Here is a 16,041-nt window from a genome sequence, read left to right on the forward strand (position 1 = left end):
TCGGTTGGAAAACAACGGAGCTGCAAAAATCACGTCGGCCGCCATCTTGTTTTTCCGAAAAGTCATAATTTTTCCCCAGAGGGTTCCCGAATCCGAACACATCTCCCCTACATCACTATATCATTTTCCTTCTCTTTCTAGGAGAACAATTATGTCAATGAGTCAGTGAGTCAGTCAGTGGTAATCGAGCTATATATAGTATAAATAATTGGCAGACTTCACACACATTTGAGTACAGTATGGAGAACTCTCAGGCATCCAAGTTTCTTCAGGATATTTAATAGCTAAAAATAATAATAGGTAGTGATAAGTAACTGGAAAAATTGCTAGGCAGGTAACGCATCTGCGTTTGCTTAATCTATGTTTTTCCAGCCTGGCCGGGGCAAGCGGAGCCTACTCTACACCCTCAGTTACCGGCCGGACGCCAACGTAGTCGCGTATATATGTGCGTAGTCTTGCCTACTACGTGAACCTCGCGACAACACGCGACGTTTCACTACGCGAATACGTCATTTTACGAATTTTTGCGGTTGTATCTGTGAAATGACCACCTAAATACTCTATGGTGACTCATGAAAAAAAAAGAGTGACATTTGAATTTGGAAAACCGGGAAAAACGATTTTCGTATCAGTGTTTGTACTTGTGCGTGAATGAAAACTGTTTATGGATTTTCTGAAATTTCCGTGACGGTGAGCCTTTTCATTTTTAATGGGGTATTTTCATTTGGACTTTCCCCGTTTTCCCGAATTGATTGTTTTTTTTTTTTAATTTTTTTTAAGCAATTAATTGTTTGTAGTTTGTAATGTTTCTTTTATACTGTTTTTTTTAATTACTACCTAATTGCCAGGTACCTACATGCATTTGTTATTTTTTTTGTACGTAAATAATTAATCTGTACTTTCACATGGACGTAGAAACTTTCAGAGCTTAATGTTGTTCTGTAGAATGGAGTATTATGAATTTACCTAAGTGCGATAGCGTAAAAGCTTTCATACCTAATAAGCTTTTATAACTTACAGTAACAAATTAATGAAATTATCTTTACCAATTGTCCCTACCTGTACCTAGGTAGATATTTAAGTAACTAAGCATTGTTTAGTGAGGATAGTTTTTTTTTAATTAGTTCAGCTTTATATACTTACCTATATCTAATATTATGTACTAGACGATGTCCACAACTTCAACCGAAGGTTTTTGAAAAATTCCATGGGAGGTCTTTGTTTTTCTGGGATAAAAAATATCCTAATGATCGTCCCTGGGATGCAAGTTATCCCTGTACCAAATACTTAGAATCTAGCTTAGGTCCACAACTCAATCCATGTAGATTTAGGATTTTAAAAATCTAGTGGCATCTTTTTGTTTTTCCGGGATAATAAGTACCCTATGGCCGTCAATGGGATGCAAGGTATCTCTCTATACCAAATAGACGATGCGTGCAACTCTATTCATGTAGATTTAGGTTTTTAAACATCCCGGAGGAACTCTTTGTTTTTCCGGGACCAAAAGCTGGGATGCAAGCTGTATCTGAACCAGATTACGTCAAAATTAATTAAATAGTTTTTTAACGAATATTAGCCATGCTAATTACGACTAATACTCCCCTTTCCCCTCCAATTAAGCTTGTGCTAGGAGTGGGTACGACAATAGTGCAACGGGTGTGGTTTGAACCGCCGACCTCTTGGAATTCAGTCCGCTCTTCAACCGTTGAGCTAACGAGGCTCTCAGGATGGACCGTTAAAAGCTGGCACACAGACAGACAGGCACTTTCGCATTTGTTATATTAAATGAATAAATTAATAATATGAATTTTATTATCTAACTGATAAAAGGATTATATCAATAATTAAGGAAGGCCAAATTATTAATTTATCGCGATTTATTTTATAGTTGTTATTCGCATATTAGAAGCTTAATCTGAATTCTAAACCTGTTCGATTTTAACGGTAACACTTTAATGTGGGACTTGTTATGAAAACCACATAATGAATAATTCATTATGAGAGGTAATAAAACTCTTGTACAGTGATTAGGGAATTTTAATTGATTAAAAAAAAAAGTAATTAGGTACCAATATATTGGCGACCTCGTACTGGAAAGCGTAGCGTCCCGAAGACCTCCCACTAACGGCCGAAATTAATAACTTATCTATCTGTAATCTGTCAATAAGTTTCTTAGCAACGTTGTTATTTGTCAAGGATTATATTATGATCTTTTTTGACAAATAACAAAGTAGCTAAGTTACTTATCGACAGATTAAAGATATATTGATTACTAGCCGATGCCCGCGACTTCGCCCGCGTGGATTTAGGTTTTTTTGAAATCCCGTGGGAACTCTTTGATTTTCCGGGATAAAAAGTAGCCTATGAGTAGTAAGGGATTCGCCGGTTCTGCCCCAGGCCCTGGCCCCCTCCCATGTCTCGCTGCCTCGGCCGTGCCTCGGTCAAGATCGAAACCTAAAAAAAAAAAAAAAAAAAAAAAAAAAGGTTTTGGGGTACGCTGAATCGATTGCGCTCACTCCCGACGTCGTATCTCTAACGGTTGCAAAGTTAGCTTTTCGAAAAACTAATCCCTAGTTCGTTATCTAATTGCTTAATCACCTACTAATGACGCTCTATTGTTCGCTGGCTCGTTGCTTCATTCTATGGGTTTTAAAGGAAACGCATGAATCATAACTACTCTTTATTAGCCTTCAAATATTGATTTAAATAACTCACATAAAAATATATCATTCTCTACTGTATTTCCATTGAATAAATCTAAAAAATCTGAACTTGTATAGTAACCCGTAAACATGAAATACAAATACATTATACAATATTCTCCACAAACTGATGTGTAATCATTCTGTATCCGCCTTGTATTGAATTGCCATATTCTTGTGTTTCTTTCCAAGAACTGCTTATGATATTTTGGTGGTGCTCGTCCAAATGAATCAAAATATTGTCCAACACCATTTGTATCTATATATATGGCTATCCAATGCGATCCTGGTTTATAATCGGGGTCTAGATTGCTTATTAAATAGGCGGGTGTTTCAACATAAATCGGTAACCGGTTTGCGGCATACACATTGTCTTGCAGACTTGGGTGGATTCTTCTTAAATATGTCTTTATCCCTATTGTATTCATATTACTTCAATACTACTGATCTTATCGCTGCCGAGGATCATACATGAATGGGACGTAAGACCATGTTATTTCAGATATATTATAATATAATCATCATCATCATCATGATCAACCCATTGCCGGCTCACTACAGAGCACGGGTCTCCTCGTGAGAAGGGTTTTTTGGCCATAGTCCACCACGCTGGCTGAGTGTGGATTGGCAGACTTCGCACACCTTTAAGAACACTATGGAGAACTCTCAAGCATGCAGGTTCCCTCATGATGTTTTCCTTCACCATTAAAACAGTGTTATTTAATTAAGTACTTGAAACGCACAAGACTTCGAAAAGTTAGAGGTGCGTGCCTGGAATTGAACCCCGACCTCCGATTAGAAGGTGGACGTCTTAACCACTAGGCTATCACAGCATAGTCTTATTAAAAATAATGGTCCATAACTTAAATAAAAACAAAAAATATTTCTTGTATCAGTGTTTTATTACAAACCTTAATAATAATGTAGGTACAAATTATAACTTAATCTATTTACAGAAATTAGGTTTCTTAGCTGCTATAGTCCACGCTTACATTACGATTTTTATCAATTTCAATAACATTGTCAAACTCTGCATATACGATGCAGTTTATCGTTTCAGGAATAGCTGAATCAAAGCGAACTTCTAGCCTCACACTACCGTGCTTTATAAGATTCCAATGACTAGAGTGAGCTGATAAATCAGGAGTTAAATCGAATGCTAAGAGACAATAGCCTTTTGCATATTGTTCCCTAGATATTCCGTTCCCTTCATTTAAAAAATGGATTCCCGTGCCTGAGAATAACGTATGATAGGCTGAACTGAAAGTATTATCATCGAATGATGGTTGCAAAGCTTTTGAAGGTATTTGTTGGCCATCAATATATAAACTAAATGTATTCATATGATAATTTTCAAAGTTGAATGGATTTTTCGTAAGAGTTCCATTAAATGCTGCGTTGTTAACAAATCCGACAATACATCTTTTAGGAACTTGACCAAGAAAAATATTATCGAGTGTTTTACCCTGAACCCCTGAAGGAATTGTTAAAACTTTAACTTCCGCTCGAGTTATTGGATATTTTGCAGTAGTAGATGCTAAAACTTTTTGATGTGCAAGTAATACAGTCAGAGCAAGTAGTACAGGCACGTGTCGATTAGTCATTATTCATTCCAGGTATTTGAAATTCCGTAGGTTCGTCATTAGAAAATTCCAACAATACATCTTTATCTAGGTAGTTAGCTTATCACGTTCCTTTTGGCTTTGTTCAATAATTGTTACAATCACTAACCACATTTTTTGAAATATTGATTACAAAACCTTTTTCGATAATATGCTGTTTAACTAGTTGTTATCGGTGCAAATACATTCTTCACTAACGATAATGGCATTGGTTTTACTATATAAGCTCAAAATAAATAATTTCTGTCATATTTACTACCTCGTTTCTACTGAAGAGTACTGAGAGAGTACAGTTTGACTTTAAATCTATATTGTATTCATACAAGTGTTTATTAGCAGTGTGTGATTAAGAAGTGTCGTGTGATAAACAATGGAGGTGAGTGTGTAATTTATTTTCTTTTAGTTCCCTTTAAATTAATGTAAATATTTATGATATCAGTATGATAGTTTATTTTTATTGTTACAGAATATATCGTACTCCCCTTGCAATAGTCAAGAAAACAATACATATAAGCAATATTACTTTCCTGCGAATTTGGTAGAAGAAGAAACACAAAATTTGCTCATAGATCATGAAATGCCATCAAAGAAAATGAAAAGGAAATCTGAAAATATAGACATTTTTTTCGAGTCATCCCCAAAAAATAAAAACAAAACTAGTTCAACAGTAGCTCGAGCTAACAAAGATGGCAGTATATCGTATATATCTACGAACTCCAACGATGGTGCGACAGCCACACATCTCATTAAATTAGAGGTGTATGACCTAAAAAAACTAGCCAAAATACCTTAGTCTCAACACTGGAAACATGCTAATGTAAAAATCAAATATTATACAGAAAAGGCTAATGGAAATTTTGCGAACACGAATGAGATAATTTATAATATTACAAAAGAAATCGCAGAAACAGAGGGTTGTAAAAAATACTCATTTAATAATTAATAACTTAATCTATCATTAGTAAACTACCTCACATAAATACTTCACCATAATTTAATTTGTGAGATTAATTCGACGTAACACTTATACAAGCAGTATAAAAACACATTGTAAATCCTATAGTAATGTCAGTAAGCCACCTGGTGCTGTTAATGAATAAGTCTCCCTCTGTGGTCTTATAAACTGTCAGCAATGGAAGATACAATTGACAGCTGTGTTAGCACATTTTTCAACACTTCAATTAATGATGAGGAACTCATTGAGGCTTTAGATTATTTTGACTTACTGGATCCAGCATATGACAATGAATTGTATAATATATGTGAAGCAATTGATTCAATCATGTAAGTATTTAAACATTATTCTTTTTAAAATTATATAATGTGTATTATTGATTGTTTTTATATGCTTCTATTTTTAATTTCTAGCCCAACTAAACAGAAACTTCAAATTGGTGGAGCTTTAAAGCGGTCCAATGATTTCACCGTGAACAACTCTGCGAAAAAAGTGAAATATAATGAGGGAGCCTCAACTTCATCTATTCAACACTCAGAAAATAACTCCACTACACCATCTGCATATTCAGAAGGTAATAAAGTGAAGTGTGATATTTGCAATATTTTTATAACCAAAAGGTATTTTTCTAATCATTTAAAAAGTAATTTACATAAAAATAATCATTTAAAGTCGCACCCATCATTATCGAATGTTTCTGTAATTGATTCAGCTTTTGGACAAAGAATAATAACGTACATGATAAATAGTAAAAATGATGATTTATCGATTTTTAAGACCCCTGAATCATTTTTGAACTCAATAAAAAATGATATTTTATTCCTAGTTCAAGAGTCGATCAAAGAACATACAGTTTTTAAGGTAAACTTCATTTTACACGCAGACTTTATACAACAAACCAAACAATTGACAAATTCATTTGACTTTCAAACATCAAACTATATAGTTTTCCGTGGAGACGATCTAAATATTTTCCTGTCATCATTATGTGACACTTTTAAAAATAAAATTAGTTCTTTTGAAAGAAAAGACAGTGGCTGGAGTTTAACAAACATAAAATGCTTACATATGAATGTAAATAAATTTAACCCGCTTCGTGGTACATCTTATATTGATTTACCTCAAGATATTAGAGCAAAAAAAGCGGTGATAAATGTTAAAAATGCTGATTATATGTGTTTCAAATGGGCATTACTTTCTGCTTTATATCCTCCTGCTAATAACAAAACCGATAGAGTCTCGTCATACAGCATGCATTCAGATAAACTTAAATTTGATGGTATATCATTTCCAGTCAAATTAACGGATATACCTAAAGTTGAAAAGCAAAACAATATAAGTGTGAATGTTTTTGGCTTAGAATATAATAAAGAAAAGAAAAATCATAGTATTGTAGGTCCCCTCTATTTTACAAAATCTCGAAATAGTACTCATGTTAATTTATTATTAATCTCAAATCAAACAAACTCGCATTATTGCTATATTAAAAACATGTCACGACTAGTTAGCAAGCAAATTTCAAACCAAGAACATGCCATTTATTTATGTGATGGGTGTCTTTTACATTTTCCTACACAGGAGAGATTAGAAACCCACCAACAAAATGATTGCGTTCATATCATTACAGAATTACCAAACAGTGAACTATCTAAAAAAAATTGGTTTGGACAACCATCATCAAACAATAAAATAAAGTTTGATAAGTTTAATAAAAAGTTAAGAATACCATTTGTAATATATGCTGATTTCGAAGCGTTTTTAAAACCAATAAATTCATGCTCAAACGATCCCTCTAAACCTTTTACTGAGAATATTCAGAAACACGAAGTGTATAGTTTCGGATATTATATTAAATGTTCATACGATGATAGCCTTTCAAAATATGAAACATACAGCGGTCCAGATTGCACTAAAGTATTCATGGAACGACTCTATGAGGACATAAAACTAATATGCAGAAAAAATAGTTTTCAAAAACGCCCAAACCCACTAACAAAAGATGATGAAATAACGATTGCAAATTCTCATAACTGTCACATATGCGAATCAAGACTGAATGGAGAATCCATTCTGGACTTTGACTGGCATACTGGAAATCTAAGAGGTGTAGCACATGAATCATGTGTGGAAAAATATCGCGCTCCCCGTCATATTCCTGTAATTTTACATAATCTTAGTAATTATGACGCACATTTCATTGTTCATTCATTAAATTTTACGGAAGGTGAAATCGAAGTAATACCTCAAAATAAAGAAAGATATATTTCGTTTTCAAAAATATTAAATGTTAATAACCAACAGATAAGTTTGAGATTCATAGATTCTTTCAAATTTTTGCCGTGCAGTCTTGATCAATTAGCAAAAAATCTCAATGACGATCAATTTAGATCGTTAAAAAGAAACTTTCCTCATAATGATGACTTTAGTCGTTTAAGAAGAAAAGGTATTTATCCGTATGAATACATGACTTCCATTGAATGTTTAAAATCATCATCACTCCCATCTCAACCTCAATTTTACAATTCGCTGTCTAATTCCCATGTTTCCGATGATGACTATAATCATGCAAAAGATATTTGGAGTCATTTTTCTTGTCAAAACATGTTAGATTATTCGAATCTGTATTTGCAAACGGATGTTTTGTTATTAACGGATATATATGAAAATTTTCGTGATATTTGCATCAAAACATATGGATTAGATCCAGCTCATTATTACACAGCTCCAGGTTTAAGTTGGGATGCCATGCTTAAATATACTCAAATTGAGCTAGAGTTATTGACCGACTATGATAAAATAGCTTTTATTAAAACTGGGATCAGAGGAGGCATATCTCAATGTAGCAATCGTTATGCAAAAGCAAATAATCAATTTATGGAAGATTATGATAAGGAAAAACCCAAATCGTATCTAACATATCTAGACGCTAATAATCTTTATGGTTGGGCCATGTCCCAGTATCTTCCAACAGGTGGGTTTGAATGGGTAAACACTGAAACAAACTTTAAAGTATCAGACACATCGGATATTGGCTTTATTCTTGAAGTCGATTTGGAGTATCCTAATGAACTTCATGATTTGCATTCCGACTTACCTTTATGCCCTGAAAATCTTCGTATCGGGAATTCTAAAGATATCAAGTTAGTACCCAATCTTAATAATAAAACGAAATATAAAATTCATTATAGAAATCTAAAACAATGTCTTAGTATGGGTATAAAGTTAACTAAAATTCATAGAATATTAAAATTTAACCAAAGTCCTTGGTTACAAACATATATAGATTTAAATACGAATATGCGAACTTTGGCTACTTCAGATTTTGAGAAAGATTTTTATAAATTAATGAACAATTCCGTTTTCGGCAAGACTATGGAAAATATCGAAAAGAGAGTCAATGTTAAAATGTTAACGCATTGGGAAAATCGTGGTAAAGTCTTAGGGGCACAAGACTTAATTGCTAAACCTGAATTCCATAGCTTAGCCGTTTTCAACGATAACTTGGTGGCAATACAGTTGCGCAGAACCAAATTAACTTATAACAAACCAATTTATTTGGGTTTTTGTATTTTAGACATTTCTAAAACTTTAATGTATGAATTCCATTATAATTATATGATAAAAAAATTTAACAAGAATATTAAGTTATTGTATACAGATACAGATAGTTTAATTTATCAAATTTTTACAGACAATTTTTATGAAGATATAAAATGTGATCTAATTAATTATTTCGATACATCCGATTATCCACAAGATAATATTTACGGCTATCCAAAAATAAATAAAAAAAAGTTAGGATTCTTTAAAGATGAAAATAATGGGAAAATTTTAAGAGAATTCGTAGGATTAAGATCAAAAATGTATGCACTGGATGTGGACCATAAAACTTTTGCAAAAGCAAAAGGAGTAAATAAAAGTGTCACAAAAAATATGACCATGGAAAATTACAGATCGTGTCTACTTGATAAAAAAATTCAGTATTGTAATATGCTAAGATTTCGATCCATCAAACATGCGATTTTCACACAAAACATTAATAAAACTTGTCTGTCGTATAATGACACCAAGCGGTATATTTTACAAAATGATATTGACACATTAGCTTGGGGTCATTATAAAATTAGTAATAATGAGGTATTTTAAGAAATGTAGTGTAAGGAATTTTTAATGTAATTTGATGTGTCTTTAATTTATTTATTTTTTACTTGTAAATATTTTAAGGAATTTTTATTGTAATTTGATGCGTCTTTTATTTTATTTTTTTACTTGTAAATACTATATAGTTTTAAGAAATTAATTTTAACTTTCGTCTTTATATGTATTTTATTACAACTTTCCTCTAGTTCATTTTTGTAAATAGATTTAAAAAAAAAAAAATGTTTAATGTGATTTATTTCTTTTTGATTTTTATTTTGTTTCATAGAACTTTTATTCCATTGTATATAATGTATATTAAGTAAAATAAAATGTTATACTGTCACTGAAATGTCTCAGTCTTTTTTTAAACCTTTCAAGTAACACACGTTACAATGTTGTGTTTTATTCATCCATTTACTGCAATCGTAGCTGGTCCAAGTGGTTGTGGAAAATCAAATTTTGTTACAAATTTCATAAAATATGTGAAAGAAATTTGCAGTAGAGACTTTGCTGAAATTACTTGGTGTTATGATGAAATGCAACCACTATATAATTTATCAAATGTTAACTATCATCAAGGAATTCCTGATCTTACAATGTTTGATGGCAAAGATGCTCACCTTGTTATAATTGATGATCTTATGAGAGAATCTGATGGTCGTATTGTAGATATTTTCACTAAAGGTAGTCATCACAGAAACTTAAGTGTTTTTTATATTACTCAAAATTTATTTCATCAGGGAAAAGGACAAAGAGATATATCTTTGAATTCAAGTTACATTATTTATTTTAAAAATCCTCGTGATAAAACACAAATACGATACCTATCAAGACAAGTGTCACCAGAAAATTCAAAATTCATTGAGGATGCCTATAAGGATGCGACAAAAGAAGCACATGGATATTTGATGATTGATCTGAAACAAGATACAAATGACATGTGTCGAATTAAGTCAAAAATATTTCCCTCTGATGAATGTTGCGTCGTATATATCCCACCAAAAGATTATAAATATTTAAAGAATCATCAAATTCCTATCATTTACAAATAATGCATCGAAGCCTAAAGACACATAAAGAGCTGCTACAAGCGTTGCATACACTTAAACCTAAATATCAAAAAGCATTATTAAAATCCTGTGAAGAAGAAGAGATAAATTGCATTTGTGAGTGCATTCACAACGTATTACAAGGTAAAGTTCCACTAGAAGATAGACGAAAGAAAAAGTTAAAAAAATTTAAAAGTATACTTCGCACTTTGGTTCGCAAGGGAAAAAATAAACTAAGAAAAAAGATATTGATTCAAAAAGGAGGAGCATTTTTACCTTTAATTTTGGGTTCTATTTTGAGTGGATTAGTATCATCTATAGTTTAAAATGGAAAATGCTAAAAAAATGTTGCTTGTTGAGCCTAGTTTCATAGAAAAACTAAAGCAGCATACCAATACTGAAAATCCTATGTCCCGATTAGATGCAGAAATGCAAAAGATTTTAAATAGTAATATCGAAGATCGGAAAAAATGTATTTTATATCTACAAATTCTACAAAGATACCTACATTTTACCGAAGGAGAACGACAACCTATCGAGTTGCCAATCATTACTGACAATATAAATGAAACTAAGAGTTATAAAAATAACAACATGGAAAATAAAGACTTAGTATCGTTCGAGTCACCAACAGCTGAAGTGAAGGAAAATAAAAATTCGAATGAACATAGTCAACCACGTTACTCAACAACTCAAATACTAAGTCTTATACCAAAATCATATTTGAAAAAAGGTGAGCTGTTATTAAACTTGATTTCTTTGAGTAAAAATACAATTTATTGGGATGATGATGATGGTACAGTGATAATTAATAATGAAAAAGTCCCTGGAAGTAATATTGTTGATCTAATTAATGATTCGTTGAGACCACTAAAAAAAAGTGATCCAATAGGTTGGGAAAAGTTTGCCAAGGCATTACATGCAATCAAAGTACCATTGACTTACATCGGAAATTCTAAGAGGTCGGATTTTATTCATCAACTTCAGATGAAATCACTCGAAGGGAACTCTACATCTGATGAAAGAACTTTAAATACTCCACAAGGTAGTGGTGATAAATATATAAAAAAAATTAGGAAGAAAATTGATTGGGAAAAATGGACCCCTTATTAGAAATTAATAATATATATTATAATCCAAAACACCCAGCTGGGTTTAGTAGCATTGATAAATTATCAAAGACCATGAAAGGTAAAATGAGTAAAACGGATGTAAAGAAATGGTTACAATCACAAGAAACCTATACTCTTCATAAACCTGTTCACAGAAAGTTTTCTCGAAACAAATACATATTATCAAATCTCAATGAATTATGGCAGGCTGATCTTAGTGATATGAGAACTTATTCGAAATATAATGATGGTTTTAACTATATATTGTGTGTTATTGATGTCTTTAGTAAATATGCTTATGCTAGGTCGATGAAAAAGAAAAACTCTAAAACAATAATCGAATGTTTTGAAAGTATATTTAATGAATCTAATGCGACTCCTACACACATACAATCGGATAAAGGAACTGAGTTTGTTTCTAAAGATGTTAAAAAGTATTTTAAAAGCAAAAATATAAATTATTACACTACAAATAATCCTGATATAAAAGCAAGTATTGTAGAAAGGTTTCAAAGAACTCTGAAATCTAAAATGTGGCGCTATTTTACATACAAAAATACATATAAATACATAGATATTTTACAAGACTTGGTATATTCGTATAACCATAGTTTTCATTCTAGTATTAAGATGTGTCCTTGTGATGTTAGTTCTAACAATATAATGACTGTTTGGAGAAATTTATATGATAGGAAAGCAACTAACAAACCATCATCACAAAATTCACTACCTACATTTCATGTTGGTGATAATGTTAGAATTTCAAAATATAAACACATTTTTCAAAAAGGTTATGAATCTAACTGGAGTGATGAAATATTTGTTATATCTTCAATAATAGATAGATCCCCACATGTAGTTTACACATTGAAAGATTTACAAAACGAACCTATAGTTGGAACTTTTTATGAAAAAGAATTACAAAAAGTATTTTATGACCCCTCCTCAAATTATAAAATAGATAAAATCATTAGTTCTCGATACTCCGGCAACAGAAAAGAAGTGTTAGTGAAGTGGAAAGGTTATCCTGATAAATTTAACAGTTGGGTTTTAGAGTCTAATTTAAATCAAATATGATAAAGGAAAACTTTTATTTGACTTTACTTAGTAATAGTTCAATGGAATACTTCCCGGAAAACAAAACAACTATGTTTTCAACGAAGTTACCAAAATCCCTTATATTAGAAGGTGAATGGTTTGTTGGAGTTGTAGAAATTCAATATCCTTGTACGGTATTTACTGTTCAAGAACATGAAAATGTTATTAACACATCTAAATGGGTTTTGATGCCTGATGATGACACACATTCATTAGTGCACTATAAAGGACGGATTCCGGCCATGAACTATGACAGCATTCAACATGTTATAGAAACTTTAAATAGATATACTTTTGAAGAAATAGTATTTCATTATGATGAAATAACCAAACACGTATCAGTATCAATTTTGGATAACTCAATTGACACACTTAAGTTGTCAACCAAATTATGTTTACAACTTGGATTTGAACCAAACAAAAATCTTGCAGTAAATAAAATTGGGAGCTATCCTTCTAATTTAAAATTAGGGTTGCCATCTCAATTGTTTGTTTATTGTGATATAATAGAACCGCAAATTGTGGGGGATGTAATGGCTCCTCTTCTCAGAATTGTACCTTTAGATACGGCAACATATGTATATGGAGCAAATAAAATGCATATTTTCTCACCACCTCACTATTTACCTGTTATGCGGCGGGAGTTTGATACTATTGAAATAGATATAAGGTCAAGCACAGGCAATAAAATCCCATTCCAGTTTGGAACTGTGTGTATTAAACTTCACTTTAGAAAATTATAATGGATCCTTATCAAAAGATAACTTGTCCTTACGAGCAATATTATTCACATCAGGCTGGGTCAGGTATTGGAGTAATTTATAAAGGTGTACCATATCAACGTGGTCATGGTATTGGGAGTTTTCTTGGAGGATTGTTTAGGTCTATTTTACCACTACTCTCTAGTGGTGCTCGAGCTGTAGGAAAAGAAGCATTAAATGCAGGTGTTGGTCTTCTATCGGATATGGTTAGCGCACGACCTTTGGAAGATTCTATCAAAACTCGTCTTAAGGAAGCTAGTTCAAACTTAAAAAGGAAAGTTCATGACAAGATAGACAGAATTAATATGTCTGGCTCAGGATATATAACTAAAAGAAAACGCCAATCTTCATTCATTCAACCGCTGACAGCTAAAGTGAAAGCTATTAAAAAATCAAGGCTCAGTCAAAATAAAATAAAAGATATATTTTCTAATTAATTATGTCTTTTTTACATAATCATTCATGTGAGTGTATTAAATCAGAGTTAGATTTGTTTGCTTTGCCATCAACGCAAACAAGTATAGAAAATGGATTATGGATTCATTACAAACCCATTTCATCCCTTGCTGATGATGGACCGATAGAATTTCAAATACCTGGAACGAGTGAAGACTACATAGATTTATCTCATACGTTGATCCATTTAAAAGCTAAGATAGTGAATCAAGACTTATCAAAACTTAGTTCATCTGCAGTTGTAGCTCCAATTAACAATTGGTTACATTCAGTCTTCAGTCAGCTGGATGTATACTTGAATCAAAAACTCATTTCACCTCCAAACAATACATACGCTTACCGTGCTTACATTGAGACATTATTAAACTATGCGCCAGCAGCAAAAGAATCTCACCTGACTTGCGGTCTTTGGTATGAAGATACTGCGGGGAATATGGATTCAGTAGATGAAAAAAATACAGGTTTTACTAAAAGACAGAGTCTTGCAGCCGAAAGTAAAGAAATAGAAATGATTGGACACTTACATGGTGATATATTCAACCAGGAAAAATTTTTGATTAATGGTGTTGAGATGTGTGTTAAATTAATTCGCTCAAGGGAAACTTTCAGTCTTATGGCTTCTTCAAATGATTTAAAACTTAAAGTGTGTATCACGGATGCAACCCTTATAGTTAGACGCGCGCGGATCAATCCGACTGTATTACTTGCACATCAAAAAGTTTTAGCATCTACTACTGCAAAATATCCAATAACTCGAGCGGAAGTTAAAGTTTTAACAATTCCTTCAGGGGTTCAGGGTAAAACACTCGATAATATTTTTCTTGGTCAAGTTCCTAAAAGATGTATTGTCGGATTTGTTAACAACGCAGCATTTAATGGAACTCTTACGAAAAATCCATTCAACTTTGAAAATTATCATATGAATACATTTAGTTTATATATTGATGGCCAACAAATACCTTCAAAAGCTTTGCAACCATCATTCGATGATAATACTTTCAGTTCAGCCTATCATACGTTATTCTCAGGCACGGGAATCCATTTTTTAAATGAAGGGAACGGAATATCTAGGGAACAATATGCAAAAGGCTATTGTCTCTTAGCATTCGATTTAACTCCTGATTTATCAGCTCACTCTAGTCATTGGAATCTTATAAAGCACGGTAGTGTGAGGCTAGAAGTTCGCTTTGATTCAGCTATTCCTGAAACGATAAACTGCATCGTATATGCAGAGTTTGACAATGTTATTGAAATTGATAAAAATCGTAATGTAAGCGTGGACTATAGCAGCTAAGAAACCTAATTTCTGTAAATAGATTAAGTTATAATTTGTACCTACATTATTATTAAGGTTTGTAATAAAACACTGATACAAGAAATATTTTTTGTTTTTATTTAAGTTATGGACCATTATTTTTAATAAGACTATGCTGTGATAGCCTAGTGGTTAAGACGTCCACCTTCTAATCGGAGGTCGGGGTTCAATTCCAGGCACGCACCTCTAACTTTTCGAAGTCTTGTGCGTTTCAAGTACTTAATTAAATAACACTGTTTTAATGGTGAAGGAAAACATCATGAGGGAACCTGCATGCTTGAGAGTTCTCCATAGTGTTCTTAAAGGTGTGCGAAGTCTGCCAATCCACACTCAGCCAGCGTGGTAGACTATGGCCAAAAAACCCTTCTCACGAGGAGACCCGTGCTCTGTAGTGAGCCGGCGATGGGTTGATCATGATGATGATGATGATTATATTATAATATATCTGAAATAACATGGTCTTACGTCCCATTCATGTATGATCCTCGGCAGCGATAAGATCAGTAGTATTGAAGTAATATGAATACAATAGGGATAAAGACATATTTAAGAAGAATCCACCCAAGTCTGCAAGACAATGTGTATGCCGCAAACCGGTTACCGATTTATGTTGAAACACCCGCCTATTTAATAAGCAATCTAGACCCCGATTATAAACCAGGATCGCATTGGATAGCCATATATATAGATACAAATGGTGTTGGACAATATTTTGATTCATTTGGACGAGCACCACCAAAATATCATAAGCAGTTCTTGGAAAGAAACACAAGAATATGGCAATTCAATACAAGGCGGATACAGAATGATTACACATCAGTTTGTGGAGAA

At 32.6% G+C, this 16,041-nt stretch overlaps 2 protein-coding genes across 3 annotated transcripts in view; both read left to right on the forward strand.

Annotated features, from left to right (window-relative positions):
• The first annotated feature begins 424 nt into the window (after positions 1-424).
• Positions 425-16,041, forward strand: part of LOC123878001 (irregular chiasm C-roughest protein-like) — a 173,462-nt gene continuing 157,845 nt past the window's right edge. For both annotated transcript variants that reach the window (XM_045924977.1, XM_045924978.1), the window contains exon 1: positions 425-690. The gene's annotated coding sequence lies outside the window, so the exon portion shown is untranslated. The remainder of the gene's footprint in view (positions 691-16,041) is intronic.
• LOC123878003 lies at positions 4,648-5,425 on the forward strand. Its single transcript, XM_045924980.1, has 2 exons — positions 4,648-4,700; positions 4,791-5,425. The coding sequence occupies exons 1-2, from the start codon at positions 4,695-4,697 to the stop codon at positions 5,115-5,117; spliced, it is 333 nt and encodes a 110-aa protein (XP_045780936.1). The 5' UTR covers positions 4,648-4,694; the 3' UTR covers positions 5,118-5,425.

Source organism: Maniola jurtina, chromosome 25, assembly GCF_905333055.1.
Source record: "Maniola jurtina chromosome 25, ilManJurt1.1, whole genome shotgun sequence".
Classification (NCBI taxonomy): Eukaryota; Metazoa; Arthropoda; class Insecta; order Lepidoptera; family Nymphalidae; genus Maniola; species Maniola jurtina.